At 44.8% G+C, this 20531-nt stretch overlaps 1 protein-coding gene across 1 annotated transcript in view; it reads right to left on the bottom strand.

Annotated features, from left to right (window-relative positions):
* Nucleotides 1-7662: 7662 nt before the first annotated feature.
* Nucleotides 7663-20531, bottom strand: part of LOC118577945 — a 75221-nt gene continuing 62352 nt past the window's right edge. Inside the window, exon 3 of the mRNA XM_036178577.1 lies at nucleotides 7663-7773. Coding sequence (XP_036034470.1) covers nucleotides 7666-7773 — 108 coding nt within the window. The 3' untranslated portion in view covers nucleotides 7663-7665. The remainder of the gene's footprint in view (nucleotides 7774-20531) is intronic.

The raw sequence follows: 20531 nt of genomic DNA, 5'->3' as shown, positions 1-20531 counted from the left end.
TGAACTCACAGAGGTCCACCTGCCTCTGCCTCCCTAGTGCTGGGATTAAAGGTGTGAGCCACCACCATCCGGCATCTATTTCTATTTTGTGAAGATGTATTATTATGTTTTATTTATGTGTATACACAGTCTTTGTGCAATTTCTCCCTCTCTCTCTCTCTCTCTCTCTCTCTCTCTCTCTCTCTCTCTCTCTGTGTGTGTGTGTGTGTGTGTGTATGGGGTCATTGGCCCTTGGAGCTGGATCTTAAAAAGTTGTTGTAACTTGCTTAATGAAGCTCTAGGAACCAAACTTGGCTCCCCTGGCAGAACAGCAAGAGTTCTTAATTGCTGAGCCATCTCTCCAGCCCTGTTTTTTAAGTTTTAGATGGGCCTTGCTACATAGTGTATACTGAGGCACATGATCCTCTGCCTTAGCCTTTTAGTACAAGGATTACAGGTGTGCACCACCATACCTGATTCTTTCCATCATGTGATGCTCCCGTCATCTTCTACTGTTGCACAGAATGTGAAATTGCTAAGGAAAAGGTATTTATATAGTTTATATAGTTACAGGTATATTTCCCTATGATGCAGACACAATGACCCAAATAAACCCAGGCACATGATCTGACAATTACGTGTATAGAGATATAGATACATACATACATATATATGTGGAAGCAAAAACTGAAGTTTTCCCTCCACGCCCACAATTTTTGCATCTAAAAAATGCATTCAAACATAGTATTCTGTGCATGGTATAAACATACTACTTGTGGGTTGATTGTTGAATTGACTCACTTAGCTAGTGTAAACTATAACTCATACACTAGTAGATTAAAGATAAAATATAGTCTGTGGTGGTCTTTTTAGTTAAAAGCCAGTAAGGCACTTGCTGTGTAAGCCTGGAGACCTGAATTTGATCCCTGGAATCTGTGTGGTCTAGTTTGTTTTCCATCACTGTGATAAAACATCCTGACCAAAAGCAACTTGGAGAGGAAAGGGTTAATTTGGCTGACACATCCTGATCACACACCATCACTGAGAGAAGCCAAGGAAGGAGCCCAAGACAGAAACCTAGGCCAGGAACAGACACAGAGGCCATGGAACTGCTCACTGGCTTGCTCAGCTTGCTTTTAATACAACTCAGGTATGCCTGCCCAGGGTAGCTCTGTTCACAGTAGGCTGGGCCCTCCCCCATCAATTAATCAAGAAAATGTCATGCAGACTTGTCTCCAGGCCAGTCTTAGGGAGGCATTTTCTCAGTGGAGGTTCCCTCTTCCCAGATGACCCCAGTTTGTGTCAAGTTGACAAAACCCAACCAGCATAACATGCAGTTGTGGTGGGAGAGAACCAATTCCATAAACTCCTCTGACTTCCACATGCACCCTCCCCCGAAACACATATACACACCATGTGCATACATACAACAATAAATAAAATAGAAACTTTAAAAAATAAATTTGAACTGGGTGTAGGAACACATTGCCTATAGTCCCAGTACTGGAAGAGACTAAAACAGGAAATTTATGAGTTCTAGGTCGACCTGGGCTAGAAGGCAAGATTGTATCTAAAAGTAAGGAAATTCACTAATTTGAATTATTCCCCAATATTCCCAATAATTTTATGGTTTTACATAAAAATCAAATTATCTAGAGAAGTCTGAAAGTCTATGAACACCGGGTTTCTAGAAGTCAACTCAAGCTGCTAAGAATGGATTCACACACCTACCTATTATTCCTGCACTTGGGAGCCAAGGCAAGAGAACTGTAAGTTTGAGACCAGCCTGGGATACATAGTGGGACCCTACCTCTAAGTAAATAAACAAGGCACACAATACAAAGCAAAAGTATGCACTATTAGCCCATTTGACAAATATTTGAACACCTTCTATTTGCCAAGAACTTTTCTAAGCCCTGAGAATAAAGTGACCAACAGTATAAGCCCCCTGGCTCTCAAGAACATTACATTTCAAGATGACAAGGAAATGTATGAATAAAATATGTGGTCTGGTAGGTAGTTACCAACAGAAAGCAATCTAGAAGAAGGTAATGGGCTAAATGACTGTAATAGAGGATACCTAGTATCCTTATAATTACATGGTCTGGTCTGGTCTGACAGACCAACAAGAAGAATATATAACAGTATGATATGGTTGCCAGGCAGCTAGTATTGATACCTGTGGGGAGGGTGGCCTCCCTCCTCGTTCCTGACCACAGACAAGCCAAGGTAGGGAAAAGGGTGTTCTTATCTGAAGCACAGATTATGCAGCTATCTCTTATTTCCTCTTGTGGAAATGCAGAGACCAGGAGAGATCATTTTACCTCAAAAACTTTAGTTGTGAGAAATAAAGGCTGGTAAACCCAAGCAAGAAACAAGAGGCTACACAGAACTGTCCAAACAGATCTGCAATAGATCTTCTAGAAAGAAAAGAGAAGAAGAGAGTGAGAGAATAAGGGAGATTAAAAACACAAACAAGTTGTGCAGGAGATCACACACAGCTGAAGAATGTTAAAGGAGATAACAGATCCTAAATCTATCCCAAATGCAGTCAGTAAACCTTTAAGGTGATACAAACTCTGAAAGAAGATATAAGCCAGGCGGTGGTGGCGCACAGCTTTAATCCCAGCACTCGGGAGGCAGAGGCAGGCGGATCTCTGTGAGTCTGAGGCCAGCCTGGGCTACAGAGTGAGTTCCCAGCCAGGGCTATTACACAAAGAAACCCTGCCTCAGGGAAAGAAAGATTTGAGTCTTGGATAACACCTGGGGCTCATACATGTGTAACCAGAATCCATCATTGAGATGGAGATGAGGGAGATGGAATATTCAGAGAGAATAGTTAGAAATTTTCAGAATGGCTGAGAGGAACGGCATACACTGTCACAGCAGACATTTGGGTTTTTGACCTCTTGTCTATAAGTAAAATGTTTTCCTAATCCACAGTTCAGAAGTCTGTCTCTTGTTGAGCATCAGTTCACAGTTTTCTAGGGGCTTTCACGTAGATTTGCACAATGGCAAACATTCTACCATTGAACTACATCCCCAGGTTTGAAAAGTCTTGAAGGAGTGGTAGATACTTTCATACTGGTGGCAGGTTTCCTGTGAACAGAGGATCACTGGGAACATTACAGAAGGATATGAGGTCGAAGTGGAAATTCCGGTGCAGAAGCATAGTGCCCTGAGAGCCTGGTATGTCTTCGTTGACTAGGGAAAATGCTTACTATACAAGGCTAAAGACTCATCCAATCCCTGGAACCTACAGAGGAAGGTTAGAACTAACTTCTGAAAGTGGCCATTGACCTCTACGTGTACACATGTGGGCTGTTGCACATGCACACACACACCCTCACTCTCAGATACACAATAATAACAATTAAATAATTTTAAAAACTATTTATCTTTATTTTATGTGCATTGGTGTTTTGCTTGCTTGTATGTCTGTGTGAGGGTGCTGGATCCCCTGGAACTGGAGTTACAGACAGTGTGAGCTGCCATGTGGGTGCTGGGAATTGAATCCTGATCCTCTGGAAGAGCAGCTGGCATTCTTAACCACTGAGCCATCTCTCCAGCCCTCAATAATTTTTTTAAAGTAGAAAAAAGACATTTACTAATGTGACATACACTGTACACTAAGTGTCACGGGCACAATAGCTGGTGCCAGTGAATTTGGTTGATTCTCTGTACTTCTCAAAAACTCTTTGGGGACGTTTCCTTTTTGGATTTCCCTCTTCTGTGTTTCTTCTCTGAAGGAACAACATTATGGGTCCTCCGAAATCAGAGATCTTTGGTAGATTAAGTGATGGAATCCAGTTTCATTATCCTTTCTAAATCACCCTTTCTAGTTGCTAGATGAATAAAATGTAAATTTAATTTTTGTGCTGGGATTGGACCAGGGTCTCATACTTAAGCTATGACCTTCCGCTACACCTGTAGCCCAAACTTTCTTCCTCCTCCTCCTCCTCCTCCTCCTCTCTCCCTCTCCCCCCCTCATAATAGGCTGTTTCTTTGTCTTAAGTCCCTGTGCTCTTTTCTAGTCTATTCTCAGTACAAGAAGCAACATAGGACAACACGCCATTTCCCAAGTCAATGGAGACATACCAGGCTCTCAGGGCACTATGCTTCTGCACCGGAATTTCCACTGCAACCTCCCATCCTTCAGTAATGTTCCCAGTGATCCTCTGCTCACAGGAAACCTGCTGCCAGTCTGAAAGCATCTACCACTCCTCCAAGACTTCTCAACCCTGGGACCTGGCTGCTCAAGGCTTTAATATTAATGAGCCCATCAACAGCACTGTTTATTGGTTTCTGTGTTGTGGTATACTTTGTCTCCCGCATGTTCGTTGTGCGATGGGAGCTCAAGAAATCCTTCGGGAATAAATGGCCTAGAAAGTCTGGGCAAACTGGTGGACACAGTGGAAAGCGAGAAAGCTGGACAGGTGTGGGCGGGACAATGCTCCCCACCCCTCGATGAATATACTTCTTGTATAATTTACCTATGTAAACAGTCGAGACTACCTTCACAGATTGAGCTTCAAGACTGTGCACTGAAATAGCAACATGCAACATTCAATAAGCTAGCTCCCTTAAGTCAATCAGGCATCGGTTAAGTAAACGAAGATACACACTCGTCATTAAAATCGTGTGTGGAACCCATTTACATATAGTAACATTTGATCTGAAGAAAATGTTAGGAACGTTGTGAGTTCATGTAATACCGTTACTAAATCAGACTGTTAACACTGGAGTCTGGGTGGTGCCATTTCAATTTTTTAAAATTCTGGTTTTGAAAAAAATAATCTGACTTTTCTACGACTAGTCATAGTTTTACGATTTTTTTTTTAAGGACGGTTTTATTTCTAACGGAGAGAGACCTTTTCCTTCTTTCTCCTGTTTCCCTCTGTGACTCTAGCCTTGTGAACAGGATGTTCAGATCCGCAACATTCCAGGATGTCTGAGGGGCCTAGACTGCACAGGTGCTTTTTAGCCTAAATTCCCTAACAAAAACATGAGAGGGAAAAATAGCTGTTCTAGTGAGCAGAGAGCAAGCAGGATTATCCGAACAGACTGGATAATTTTCAAGGTTTCATGACTGGAAAAAAAAAAAAGAAATCCCACTAGCCTATTTTGCTTTCCAGATAAAAATGCCTCTCCAAACTTTCGTGCAGACCCCCGAAACTGCTCCAGGAGGGCGCCTCGGAGCCAGCGTGCTGGAGCTAGGCTCACGTTTACTGGATTTTGCACAGCTGGAAGCAGCGCCCTGGGCTGCTTCTCTTCCCGGAGTCTGCAAGAGCCCCAGACAGGCCAGCTCTGAGCTGCGCAGCCCCACGCTGTGTCCCCGAGGCTCGCGCTGGCAGGCCGCCTGCCTGCTCTGCTCGCTGACTCCACTTCCTCAGTTCGCTTTCCCGGAGGTGCCCGCCCACGCCACCGCCACCCTGCCACTGAGAAGTCACGCTCCAGCCTCCCAGCTTCTCGGAAGCTGCCGCGAGGGGAGGCAGTGGCCCGTAGACGCGAGAATTGACAAGGGCCCTAGAGTGGGACCAAGAGACAGACAGCCCTTAGCTCTGGCTGTCTTTAGTTTAGGTGAGACAGGGCTACGTGATTTTCCTGTGGACTGAATTCGATCTCCAGCCTGCAACCAACTTAGGTCTCCTCCCTATGTCACTGTCCGGAAACCCCGGCCCAGATATTTCTGAGAGCGCTGCTTTTAAAAAGGAGGCGAAATAAGGCCCCTCTCCCAGGAGGGCAAAATCGCTGTAATCTCAGCCCCCACTGCTCTCATCCTTTCTCCTCTGCCTTTCAGTTTCACTGTGTATCCCAGGCTGCCTGGTGCCTGTCTATCTCGCGGCAATCCTCCTGCCTCAGCCTACTGTTGGGCTAACAGGCATGCGCCTCTACAATCTGCATCTTCCAACAACTGGTTCTACAGATGTTCCTGACCCCAGCGTCTAACTGAAAATACTGTCCAGCTCTTCTGACCATTCCCACATCAGCAGCACCCTAGGGCCCCAAGCGCTCACACCGTCACCGGAAGCAGAACTCTGCTTCGCTTCGCAGCCACTGCCCCATTCATTTACATCTCAGGGGCCTTCCCATGTCTAGCCTGTCCTCTGACTTCGAAGAGAAACTAATAATAGCGTGTACGTCACATGGACTACAGGCCGAGGAGCGCCCAGGAGCCGTCGTGCGCGCGTCACCGCGCCTGCACCGGGCACTGTGCCGCCCCGGGAAAGCGATGGTGGTGGGGAAGCGGAGGTGGCGCAGAGTCCCTGAGGGCGAACGGGAGCCCTCAGTTTCAGGCCGCTCCCGCAGCCTAAGTTAGATGGGAAGAGTTGGCTCAGTGGCAGCCTCCCCCGCTTCCTGCGGGGTCCCCCTCCGCAGCCCCATTGCACAATCCCTGCCGTGCAATTGCCACGTGACTCTCACCCAGCCCGAAATGGTTCCCAGGTTTCCCAGCCTAACCGAGAGCGGCGGCGTTCCCTAACCTCAGGCGCCCTCTAAGCTCAACTTACTCCGGTGATTGGACCGCACTTTAACTGTCAAAGAAAGGCAAGCTCACGCCCCTCCAGCTCCAGGCTGCTGCTGACGGAGCGTCTATGTGGTACACTTTCAGGCAGCATTTGGGATTTGGGAGAGAAGCAGGCGCCTGTCATCAAGGAAGGAGCGGGAAACTGTGCTGGAGACCCAACCTGGAGTTCTCTAAGAATCAGCGGGAACCCCGACTGCGTGCCTGCGTGGAGACAACATTCAGAAGGCTGTGTCGTAAGACCATGCCATCACCTTGCAGACAGGAAACCTAGAGGTTAAGTGTGTGCCTGACGTCACCTAGCTAATGTGGACCGCAGGCACACAAGTCTCTGATATTCATAAGGACGAAGTGGGGAGTGGCTTCCCTTTTCGGAAAACGGCATGCCTTCCGCAGTAATCGCTGCAAGTCCTGACGCCACATATACCTCGACGAGCAAAAGGAAACAGTAAATCTAGCCCCAGAAAAGCTCAGTAACGTCCATCAATAACTTCAGTTATTTCTGTGAATAGAGAGCTGTCACTAGTCACATGAAATATCTAAAGAAAAAGAAGGGGCCGCGAATGAATATTTCTTGAAGATCGTATATAAAACGTCAGGCTCCCGCTGATCTTACTTTGATGGTTAAGATGGTTTGGTGCTCGGCTAGTGTGCTAGCCCGTTCAGGAGTGAATTGTCAAGAGTTGCTCTAGGCTGGTCTGTATCACTCGGGCTTGGAATAAATTTGCTGCACATCTTTTAGAATACACGATCTGTGAAAATATAGGGAACTTCAATGACAGGCTTTGCAAGCTAGCTTGCTGTGTTTGGCATTTCGAGGAGGACCAAACTATACCAAATGTTAGGCATCAGATGCCTAACAAAAGATCAAAAGAACCCAAATTAAATATCACAAATAAAGGGGTTCTTTTGTAGGTTGTAAAAACTTTTCTGCAATGATGGTTATAATACAAGTATAATAATGCAACTCAAATATAAGCTTTTTTTTTTTTTAAACGAAGTTTTTCTGTGTAACAGCTCTGGCTATCTTGGAACTCATTATGTAGACAAGACTGGCCTCGAACTCACAGAGAGCCACCAGCCTCCCGAGTGCTGGGATTAAAGGCCTGTGCCACCACCACCACCACCCGGCTCCAAATACAAACTCTTCCCGTTGAAGAAGTTCATATTATGGGATGGCAGCTTACAGCCATTGTAAGTCCAGCTCCCAGGAATCTGACACTTTCTCTCTTCTGGACTTGCTGGCATCTGAACACACATAGGCATACTCCCTATAGACGTAAATAAATAATAAAATAAGTCTGAAAACAGTTTGTAAAGCTGATCTGAGCACAGTGCCATGTGCTATAACCCCAGCACTGAGGGAGCAGAAGCAGAAGGATTTCTGAGTTCATCAGCTCGGGCTACGCAGCAAGTTCCAGGTCAGCATGGGGTATAAATAGCAAGACCCCACACCAAACATAAATAATAAAATTTAAAGACTTATAAAAATCACAACTTTAGGTAAGTGAATCAGTGAATCTGAAGAAACTAGACCTATATTCACACATATGTAAATGGGTTTGAAAAATGAAAGAAGGGGGGATCCTTTAGTAAGTAGTGCCGGAGTAGCATAACTTTTAAACATTTGTTTATTCTTAAGTAAGCACATACAATAAAGAAGTAGTAACTGGAATACATTAAAGCTTGGGCATTTATTCATCAGATTTCACAAAATGCCTGTCATCAAAGGAGATATATGTATGGATATGGAACGCATAATAGGAAAAATGACTAGAAACTGAAAGTTCCTTTGCAAGAGAGGAAATTCAAATTGTCATGAAACCTTGTAAGAGATGAAGAAATATTACAACCTTGTAAGTAAGGCAGGAAATGCAAAGTTCAACCTCACAGGGACATCTTTGCATACATAACAGACAATTCCAAATGAAGAGGAATGCTGTGTAACAATGGAAACTCTTGTACACTGCTAGTGAGCGTGCAACTTTGTGCAAGCACTCTGAAACACAGTTGGTATGGCTTACTACAAGCAGCACGTAATTAGCCTGCTCCCAGTCACTCCCAGTCACCTACCATAGTGCAACTCTCTCACTAAGAACATGTCCAGGAGGCTGAGGGTTGCTTCATAGAGCTCTTGTCTAGCATGCACAGGCCCTTGGGTTAAATTTCCAACACCAACAAAAACAAGAAGAGAGAGGAGAAGGTGGAGGAGGAGGGGGGGAACATGCACATTAATTTTCGTGGCACCATTGTCCTTAATAGTAAGAGAATTGGAAGCTATCCAAGCACCTGCCAAGAGTGGACTATATATAATAGTCTCTTCTGAAGAGGGAATGTTACAGAGTATGAAAGTAATGGACTAGCATTAATATCTGTGGCAGAAACAGTGCTGGGAGATGCAAGTCAAAAGGAAATCTATGCTATGAGTTCATTTATCCAGTGGTTCTCAACCTCCTAATGCTTCGACACTTTAATACAGTCTCTCTGTGACTTCCAACCATAAAATTATTTTCGTTGCTACTTCACCACTGTAATTTTGTACTGTTATGAATCATAATGTAAAGGTCAAGACCCACAGGTTGCGAACCACTGGTTTATACCATATACCTTCAGTTTAGCAGAAGGATATGCACAGGAGGATGGTTATCTTAGAAGGGAGTGATTAGTCTAAGCTTTAGGACATTGATTACCTTGGTGAGGGTGGGAGTGAGGGGAGATGAGCGGTTGAGGTCTCTGAAGGGATTTGCTGTGATATAGATGATGTTCTAGGAAGAGGCTAGACATAGTGCTCACTTCAATTTTAATTCTTTAAAATATGTATTTGTGCCTGCTATATTCTATGAAAAATACGATTATATTTTATTTTGATTGTGTATGTGGGGGGGCGCATGTCAGAGGACAACTTGTTACTGCTGGTTCTCTTCTAGCATGTGGGTCCTGGAGAGCAAACTTGGCAGCAAATCTCCTTTACCACTGAGCCATTTCACCAGCCTAAGTATGGTTTATTTTTTAAAAGCCACAGTTGTCTAAAAATAAACAAACAATGACTTCCTCTTGAAGTTTTGCTCTTAGAAGCTGGAGGTTTCATTCTTAACCAAACCAAACCAATGACAATCACTGTGTAAGTTTAGCAATAAATACAATTGGTGAGCTCTCTCGAACCAACAGCAGCTACACCCATGTTAGAATATCCAAAATGAAGTCTATTTCACTAACCTTTATGACTGACTATACCATCATAATATACTGTCTTTCTCTTTTTTTCTTTTTTATTTCTTTCTTGGTTTTAGTTTTTTGAGACAGGGTCTCTCTGTAGCTTTGGAGGCTGTCCTGGACTAGCTCTGTAGACCAGGATGGTCTCGAACTCACACAGAGCCACCTGCCTCTGCCTCCCGAGTGCTGGGATTACAGGCGTGTGCCGCCGCCGCCACCACCGCCGCCACCGCCGCCACCGCCGCCACCGCCGCCACCACCACCACCCAGCAAATACTGTCTTTCTAGAGAGATCTTCACACATGTTTGATACAACAAAACTATCCAGTTCCACATGATGGAAATTGAATGTTATTTGGTAAAATGAACCCCTATTTGGTAACTGATTGTCAGTTCTCTAAGGTCTTTGTGCTGAATCATGAACTTGGCTTTCCCATCTGTACAATCTAAAATGTCTTGCATAAAACATTCTAATTTGAAAATACATTTGGATCTGGATGGTTTGCTTCCAGACATAGCTTTTCAGACATTGAAAGTGTCCCTTCTTTGTGGGGGCTGGGACAATGGCTTAGTCCATAACACAGGCTACATAGACTACAGAGGCGTGAGGGCCTGACTTTGATCCCCAGAACCCAAGTTAAGGAAATGAGATGTGGTGTTGTGAGCTTGGAAAAACAGAGCTGAGGAGGGAGAGATAGGCAGATCTTGAGCCTTGCTGGCTAATCCAACTAGTTTACTCAGTGAGATCCAGAAGAGAGATACAGTCTCAAGAAACACGGTGGATAGCAAGCCCAGAGGCCAGATAATCTCCACAGGAATGTCCATATATCTGTACCCACACAAACATGTACACTTGCTTGCTTGTACTTCACACAGACACACACACACACACACACACACACACACACACACACACACACATAAACTCTCCATCTTCTCCACCTTTAGTGTTGGGAATCAAACCTAGAGCTACTCAAAAGAGTGTATGAGACATAATGTACTTTTAATAAATAAATAAATAGCCGGTGTGGTGGCACACACCTTTAATCCCAGCACTTGAGAGGCAGAGGCAGGTGGATCTCTGTGAGTTCGAGGACAGCCTGGTCTACAGAGTGAGTTCTAGGACAGCCAGGGCTGTTACACAGAGAAACCCTGTCTTAAAAAACCAATAAATAAACAAACAAGTAAACAGACAAATAAATGGATAAACAAAAGACAGAATTTTACCGAGTAGCTCAGGCTGGCCTCACATTCACAGGGATCCTCCTGACTTTGCCTCCCAGGAGCTTGGACCAAGGGTGTGTGCCTAGATGCCCTGCAGAATACACATTTTAAGTAACTAACAATTTTGTTCTTACAGGAAAAGTCATACACCTGATTTCCTATTTCCTGCCTGTAAAAGTAGCTTATTGTGTTCTGACTCAGCGGCAGGTACTTGCCTCCTCCAGGGCACCTGGGACTTGACCTGACTAGACAGCAAGGGAATGAGGAAGTGCAGACACACTTACAGAAAAGCCGCAGTTAGGTGGGCTCTGCTCACTCTGACGGAGGTACACCAACCACGGCAACAACCTGGAACACAGGGACTTTATTACGCATGGTCTAGGGGCGGGTGTCTGGTATCTGGCAGGATCCAAGGTCGAAGTGAAACAGCCCCTGGAAGAAGGTAGTCGGCACTGTACTGGAGACTGCCTCACGTCTCTCATCGGTTTTTCTGCCAGTTCCGAAAGTCTCTGCTAACCAGGTTTGGTTATATTTCTAGCCCCCATGGATGAGTCTCCAAATCAGCCCAGGGATGGCTACCTGGTGAGAGACTGCCCCTTGTTCTAGTCCCACCTCTAGGTTCTCCCAGGAGAGACTGTGCTTCTGACTGTCACAGCCTCAGTTTAGTGACAACTCTGGGAGGGGGAAGGGTCAGGAGAGCAGGAAAGTCCCTCTCTGTGAGAAGAGAAGCTGGGTGAACCCCAGAATGGCCTCTGCCTCTTCTGGTGATGCTGAGTGGACGCATTTGGCTAGATACGGATTCATACAAGAGTATTATGAGATTTAACAGTAGGGTAGGGGCAGGGTGATTAGCTCAGTTAATAAATAAGGTGCCTGCTGTGAAAGCATGAGGACCTGGTACCAATCCATGTAAAAGGCTGAGTGTCCTGTTATTCTGACAGCAGAGACAGGAGGACCTGGGGCTTACTGACAGGTCTAGCCAGTGGATGAGCTCCAGGTTCAGAAAGAGATCCCATCTCAAGATAGACAGACAAACAGACAGACAGCTAGCCAGCCAAATGGACAGTTGGATGGACGAATGGATGATAGATAGAAGGATGATAGATAGATAGATAGATAGATAGATAGATAGATAGATAGATAGGAGAATAAGATAAACAAAGACACACAACATTAACCTCTGCCCTGTCTATACATATGTATGTGTGTGCATTTACCACGTACAGATAGGCAAAATAACATTGGTGGGTCACAATCACATTGGAGAAATTCCTGGATGTCGAGATAAATGACCTAACTGTTGTGTAGATTTTTTCCATGATAAATGTAAGGTTCAGTGAGTGCAGTGGAGTCTTTATCAGGATCATTATATTCTCGATGTTCATGAAGCCTATACAGGTGGAGTCTATTTAGAGCTGTGTATGGTGGCCCCTGCCTGTAACCTCAGCTTTCCAAAGCGGAGGTAGAAAGACTGCAGTGATTGAAGGCTACTCCAAGTTGTAGTGAGTTCCAGCTCAGCCTGGGCTGGAGAGTAAGACCATATCTCAGTAACAAAACAACACCCCCCCACACACACACACAAAATGAGCCTGGCAATGGTGGCACATGCCTTTAATCTCAGCACTCAGGAGGCAGAGCCAGGTGGATCTCTGTGAGTTCGAGGCCAGCCTGGGCTACAGAGTGAGATCCAGGACAGGCACCAAAACTACTCAGAGAAAACTTATCTCAGGGGTGGGGGGACAGTGGGGGCAGGTGTGGGGGGGGGGGAAGAACAAATGAGCAGAAGTGACACCAAAGTGACCTGATGACCTGCATTTGACTCCCCAAAGCCCTCAGTGGAAGCAGCCAACTATCAGGATTGTCCTCTGACCTCCACAGTCACACGAGTACACATATGTATGTGTGCATGCATGCACAATTTATACATGTGTGTGTGTGTTGGAAACAACCTGAGTGTCCATCAATAAAATGGTTATAATACCTATGGAATATCCATCCTACACAGTTCAATGCAGTCATTAAAAAGAATGATGATGATGCCTGGCCTAGTGACACAAGCCTGTAATCTTAGTTACTTGGAAACTGAGGCAGAAGGATTACAAGTTCAAAGCCAGCCTGGGAAACCTAGATCTTGTTTCGAAATTGGAAAAGATGAAAGTAAAAACAAAGAAGTAAATAAACAGGGCTGGAGATATAGTTCAGTGGTAAAGCATTTGCCAAGTATAAGAGCTCGGGTTCAAATCAAAGCACTCATTTAAAAAAAAGAGAGAGATGTAAAGCTATAATCACGGACATGAACAGATCTGTGACAAATCAAAAAGAGTTAAGCAAGGTAATAAAATGATGTAAACAAACATGATTCTATGTAAAAATGTTTTAAAATGCATAACTTTAAAATAGTGGAAATGTGGGGCTGGAAAGATGGCTCAGTGGTCAGTGAGATGGCTTGGTGGTTCCAGAGGACCCAGCACCCACACAACTGTCTGTAACTGTAGCTTCCAGAGAATCCTCTTCTGACTTCTATGGGCACTGTACATAGAATGTACATATATACATACATGCAGGCCAAAACACCCATACATATAGAATAAAATAAATAAAAGTAGACACATGCCTGAAAGAACGTTCAAGAAACTGTTAAAGTGGGTTTCCTCTGGGCAAGGAAATGGCATTCATTAATGGGGAGGAGGGAGATAAAGAATGATGCTCACATTTTACATGTTTATGTACTTTAAAAGAAAAATGAAAGTGTGGTACACCATTAAAAAGTGAATTACAAAGCAATCCAGTTCAGTGTCCAGTCAGATTGGAAAGGGACGCATAGTCTCGGATTAGAAGACTAACCCTGCCCCTCTGCTGCTGACGGTCCCATTCAACAGCTAGTACTTTCTGTACTACAGGCACAGATACGCCTTCACTTACTGACTCCTTCAACACTTAGAGGGCCCCATGGGCGGGGTCCCTGGGTTCTCACATCTCACTGACCAGGGAACTGAGGCTCTGAGAAGATGCTACCACCCATCGTCACCCTGCTGCTAAGTGGCGGGTTCAGATTCTAGCCCTGGATCTTTGTTTTTTGTTGTTTGGTATTTTGTTGTGTCTGTTTTTTCAAGAAAGGGTTTCTCTGTGTAGCCCTGGCTGTCCTGGAACTCACTCTGTAGACCAGGCTGACCTCGAACTCACAGAGATCCTCCTGCCTCTGCCTCCCGAGTGCTGGGATTAAAGGCGTATATGTCACCACGTGCCTTTAAAGTCACATGACTTTTTAAAGTCAGGGTCTCTTGTAACCCAGGTGGGCCTTAAACTCATTCACTATGTCAGTAAAGATGACCTTGAGCTCCTGATCTTCCTGCCTCTACCTCCCAAGTGCTGGAATTACAGACGTGTGCATAATGCCCAGTGGCTGCAGTCTGTGCTTTGATCACGTCTACTAAACCACTCTCATACAAAAGCACTGTGCTATTCATTCACCCCCAAGTAGCTACTGTCCCTCGTGTCATGTATGAGAAAGCTGGTACTCATTTCTCAGTGCTTGGAGACACCTGTTTTCAAGTTCAAGTACCCTCCAGACTTTTGAGCTCTGTCATGCAAGGAATCTTTATCTTATTCTTGATATACCTCTGACAATAAGTGAGCAATTCTGAATGCTATGTGGTGATTTAAAGTGTCTACAATTTCTTTGACACTCATTGTAAGAGGTGGTTTAATTCTCCTCTCTTGGAGTAGTGACTGGATTAGTGACTCACTTCTAATGAAGAGAATGAAATGAAGAAGGTAGCATGTGAGTTGAGAAAGCAGGATGTGAAAGTCACATTGGTATAGCCCAGTGGGTGTCAACCTTCCTAATGCTGCGACCCTTTAAAACAGTTCCTCATGTTTAGTGCCCAACCATACAATTATTTCGTTGCTACTTCATAACTGTAATTTTGCTACTGTTATGAATTGTAAATATCTGTTATGCAGAATATCTGATGTGACCCCATGAAAGGGTCATTTGACACTCCCCCCCAAGGGGTTTCAACCCACAGGTTGAGAACCACTGTTCTATAAGAAAGCAGGATGAGCAAGCCATGTGGAGCAAGCCATGTGGAGCAAGCCAGTAAGCAGCACCCTTTCATAGCCTCTGCATCAGCTCCTGCCTCCGGGATCCTGCCCTGTTTGAGTTCCTGTCCTGACTTCCTTCGATGATGAACAGTGCCGTGGAAGTGTGAGCCAAATAAAGCCTTTCTCCCTAAGTTTCTTTCGTCATGGTGTTTCATCACAGTAGTAACCCAAACTAAAACAGCGTGCAACAGCAATTGATGAAAGAAGAGGCCGTGGATTTGAATGAGAGTGGAGTGGGAGAGTTTGGAGGGAGGAAAGATAAGGAGAAGTGTTGTAACTGAAATACAATCTCAAATCGGGTGGTGGTAGAGCACACCTTTAATCCCAGCACTGAGAAGGCAGAGGCAGGAGGATCTCTGTGAGTTGGAGGCCAGCCTGGTCTACAGAGCGAGTTCCAGGACAACCTGGGTTACACAGAGAAACCCTATCTTGAAAAACAATATATATTTATCTCAAACAAACAACAGAAATAGCCCTCAGAAGCCAGTGGTGGCTGTAGATGCCCGCAGTCCTAGATGCTCAAGAGGCTCAGGCGGAGGGTCCTTCATGTTCACAGTTTCAGTGCCAACTTGTAAACAGTAAGACCATGTCTTACAAAAAAAAAAAAAAAAAAAAAAAAAAAAAAACCCAAATCAATAAAACAGTAGCACTTAGTAAAAGAAAAGATCTAGGCTGGAGAGATGGCTCCCTGACTAAAGTAGTACAGAGGACCAGAGTTCAGTTCCCAGCATCCACACCAAGGACTTAAAACCACCTGTAACTCTACCTCCAGGAGACCTGATGCCTTCTTCTGGACTCTGCATGCAACTGAACACAGACACACAGACATAGACACAGACACAGACAGACACACACACACACACACACACACACACACACACACACACACACAGACTTGTGGAATATTACTTTAACTATGTAACTATGTGTTACATTTGTGTATAAAATATAATATCACTTTAACCATGTAAAGATGTGTTATATTTGTTTATGCTGCATTTGTGTAATTATCTAAAGATGTGTTGCTATTTTACCTCGTCTGCCTAAGTTACCTGATTGGTCTAATAAAAAGCTGAATGGCCAATAGCTAGCTAGGCAGGGCCAGTGGGCAGAGAGAATAAGTAGGAAGAGGAATCTAGGTTCAGAAAGTAAGGAGAGAAGCAAGAAAAAGGGAGAAAGAGAGGGAGCCGCCCAGGGCCAGCCAGACTTGAGTAAGCAGGAGGAAGTAGGACATACAGAATAAAAGAAAGGTAGAAAGCCCAAGGGCAAAGTGTAGATGAAGAGAAACAGGTTAATTTAAGTTAAAAAAAAAAAAAAAAGCCGGGCAGTGGTGGTGCACGCCTTTAATCCCAGCACTCGGGAGGCAGAGCTAGGCGGATCTTTGTGAGTTCCAGGCCAGCCTGGTCTCCAAAGCGAGTTCCAGGAAAGGCGCAAAGCTACAGAGAAACCCTGTCTCAAAAAACCAAAAATAAATAAATAAATAAATAAATAAATAAATAAATAAATAATTTTAAAAAATAATAATAAATAAGTAAAAATAATAATTTTTTTAAAAGCTAGCCAGAAACAAGCCTAAACTAGGGCCGAATATTCATAACTAATAATAAATCTCCATGTCATGATTTGGGGGCTGGTGGTCTGAGAAAGTTTAATACACACACACACACACACACACACACACACAGACAGACAGACAGACAGAGAGGATTTTAAAGGAGAGAGCGAACTTTAAAGGAGAGAGCTAAAAGTCAGCCTCTCTTATTGAAAATGGAGTCCCAACATTTCTTTTATGGTGTAAGGGGACAACTCTTCCTTCCTTTGATGACTGAATCATTGAGCCTGATGCCCCAGGCTGGAACAGGAGGTGAGGCTGAAGAAGCCAAGTGCCCGGACCTCTCCTCTGTTCTGGAAAAGGAGTTAGTTAGGAAAGCGAAGCAAAGAGGACTCTTGATTCCAGGACTAACTTCCAGAGAGGGAAGCTTGTGCTGTCCAGTCAAGAGGCAGGCTCAGGCCAGCGGGGCTTCCCACATGGAATAACACAAGAAACTGTTCAAGGTTAGTCCGCAGCACTTGGGGTGGACCCACAAGAGGAAAGAAAAGGGAACAGAGCATTGAAGAAAAGGGGGCCCAGCTTGAGCCTTCAGAAGCCCTGGGTACTCTAGGAGGGACTGGGTGGTCCTGCATCTTCTGTAGCAGACACAGAACATGGCTCAGCTGAGAAAAGACAGGTTAAAGGGACCCATGGCAAAGAGGAGATGGAATGCAGGATGCCAGGATGATTCAAAGTGGTCCACAGTGCTGGAGAGAGGTGGTGGGCCTGAGTTAACAGAGGCAGTCCACCATATCCTGATCAAATGGGAAAAAATGAAATCCTATAAAATACCTCAGAGGCACAGCTGAGCAACAGAGGCCCCATCAAACCACAAACAGCACCTGGAGGACTTGGAGGTACTCTGGCTACAGAGTTCTGGGAACAGACAGCTCACCTCAGGCACCTGAATGCTCATGGGAGAGGAAAAATTTCTAATTATTCAAAATTATTCAAATAAATTTACATTAAATTTTTCCAAGTACAGGGAGCTGTGGAGACAGCTTAGTAGCTAAGAGTACTTGCTCTGCAAGCAAGAGAGCCTGAGTTCAAATCCCAGCACTCGGGTAAAAAGCTGGGTATGGCTTCAGAAGCCTATAACCCCAGTACGTGGGATAGGGACAGGGCAGTTCCCAAAGAGATCACTTGACAGCTTGAATTGTGAGCTTTTGGTTTATGGTGAGACTCATTCTCAAGGTACTAAGATGAAAACTGATAGAGGAAGACACTGAACATCTTGCTCTGACCTCTACCCATGTATGCATGGCAACACACACCCACATACTGATGAACACACTCACACAATTTCAAAGTACAAACAAACTAGAGATTTATCCAGCACACTGAAAGCTAAAGGCTTTTGCCAGTCGGAACCCACTAAGAGAGCTGAACTGAAAACCCCGACTTTCCACTCCTGTGCACTGCCGAACAGTACAGTGGGCCACCATCTCCATCCTTGACCATCTGTAGTTGCTTGTTGACATTACTGCAGGATAACCACTCTGGTCCAAAAATATTCAAGCCATAAACTCCAACGGGTGCCATACTGGGGACAGCCCTAGGGACTGAAAGTAGCAAATCCATTTAAGTTTATCTTGGACAGCCATGTGTTTACACAAATATAGTTTCAAGGTCAGTGGCAGAGCAGAGTGCATAACTGGGCACATAGCAGCGGGCGCTGGTGAGGGAGGTCAAAGCAGGGCGATAGAACCAGAAGCAGAGAGAGTTCAGAAGCTGGAGCTGCTGGGTTGACTTTACATAATTACAATTGTTATGATTAAAGAAATGAGAGACAAGCGTCAAGTGGCCGAGGGATTTTTAGAAGAATCAAATAGAACACTGAGAAATGAAGTTTACTGTAAAAGAAAATGAAGGCAAAACAAACATGAGTGGTGGCTGGCCACAAACAGAAACAACCAGAGGACGAGGGTCGGGTCACCAGACTTGACCGGACACGACACATGCATCCGGAGAGTCAGAGTATACGGAAGAGACAGTCTGTGAGAGTGAGCTGTCAGGAGGGCTCAGCTGGAGGCGGCGTTTGCCCAGCAAATGTGACGGCCTGAGTTCCGTCCCCAGATTCCGTTGTGGAAGGAGAGAATGGACTCCTGAAGTTGTCCTCTGCCTTCCATGAGTGGACCAACCCCCCCCCCCCCCCACACACACACATCACACGTGCACACAAGCATATAAATAATTCTTAAAAAAGATTCATGGGAGAGGGAAACAGGTATAAGTAAAGGTCTAGAAGAGAAAGATTAGATGGCAGAGGTCTTTGTTTTTATTTGCTTGTATATGTGTGTGCTGTGCATGCATTTGGATGGACCCTCATGTGTGCAGATGCCAATGAGTGTGTGTGAGGGAGGCTGTTGTTGGATGTCTTCTTTGAATGAGCCTAATTTGCTGAGTCAGGGTCTCTCACTTACTGATCAGGTTGGTCTGACTAGCCGGCTTGTCTCATAAGCCACTGTCTCTATCTCCCAAGCACTGGGATTACAGACTGGTACCCGCATACAAGACTTTTACTTGAATTCCTGGGGCCTGAATTCTGCTCTTCAACGTTCATATAAAAGCTCTGTCCATGGAGCTCCTGGCAAAGACTTGTAAAACAGAAATACTAGCCAATAGAAACTATAATTGAGCTGGGCGGTGGTGGCGCATGCCTTGAATCCCAGCACTCGGTACTGGGAGGCAGAGGCAGGTGGATCTCTGTGAGTTCGAGGCCAGCCTGGTCTACAAAGCGAGTGCCAGGAAAGGCTCCAAAGCTACAGAGAAATCCTGTCTTGAAAAACCAAAAAAAAAAAAAAAGAAACAAAAAAAAAAACAAACCTATGAATGATAGGAGTCTGTATGCCCAAGAAGCCAAATAGATTTCAAGTAGGGAAGAAAAGAAATCACATCCTGGTCCCCACCATAAAATAAATGAGCAGCACAGAAGTTGCTGCGGAGGAGAGGATACAGGTAGCAAGGACACAGCATCACCAGAGGAAGAGTGTTTTGCTCAAGCACTGACTTCTCAATGATGGTAATAGAATGCTTGCCTACCGTGCAGAAGGCCCTAAGTTTGATCCCCAATACTTCCTAAACTGATCACAGTTGCACATACATAGGTATGTGATATTTTATTTGTATTGAAATGTGATTTTATTTGTATGTTAACGAAGTTGCCTTGGGGTCAGAGCAAGCCATAGCAGAAGCTGAGCATTGGTGGTGCACGACTTTAATCCCAGCACTTGGGAGGCAAAGCTAGGCAGATCTCTGTGTGTTCAAGGATACAGCCAGCATGGCGACACATGCCTTTAATCTCAATACCAACCATAGAAGACCTGGAGGTCTGTATAGACAGGCAATGACGAGGAGGTCATGTGGCTGGGTTTACAACCAATAAGAAAGCAGAACAGAAAGTCTATAAAAATAAAAAAAAAAAAAAAACAAAACCACACAGTAGTAGGTCTCTGGCGGAGAGGAAGGACAGCAGCAGCAGTGAAGAGTAAGGTTTTCAGCTCTCAGCTATTGCTCTGACTTCTTGGCTTTTAACTCTGCAATTGGCTGTGTTTCTTATTAACAAGACAGTTACGTCTACACATACCTGTAAGCCTAGCATTCAGGGGGCTGAGGCAGGAGGATCAGGAGTTCAAAGTCAGCCTCATCTACATTATCAGTTTTAGGCTGGCTGGGACCACAAGAGACTTTGTCTCAAATAAAGTAAAATAGAAATGGAAAGATACGGAACCATGAGAACACAACGGACCCTGCAGACCCTGGTAGAAGAAATTCCAAATGATGTCATTCAGAAGGACAAGAAAGGGGAGAAAACACAAGAACAACCAGGAGGGTGGGGAAGATGGCTCAGTTAGGAAGGACTTGCCTTGCTAGCTCAAGGACTTCAAACCGCAGAAC

This window comes from Onychomys torridus, chromosome 2 (genome assembly GCF_903995425.1).
Source record: "Onychomys torridus chromosome 2, mOncTor1.1, whole genome shotgun sequence".
Taxonomy (NCBI): Eukaryota; Metazoa; Chordata; class Mammalia; order Rodentia; family Cricetidae; genus Onychomys; species Onychomys torridus.
This window is presented reverse-complemented; position numbering and strand designations above follow the sequence as displayed.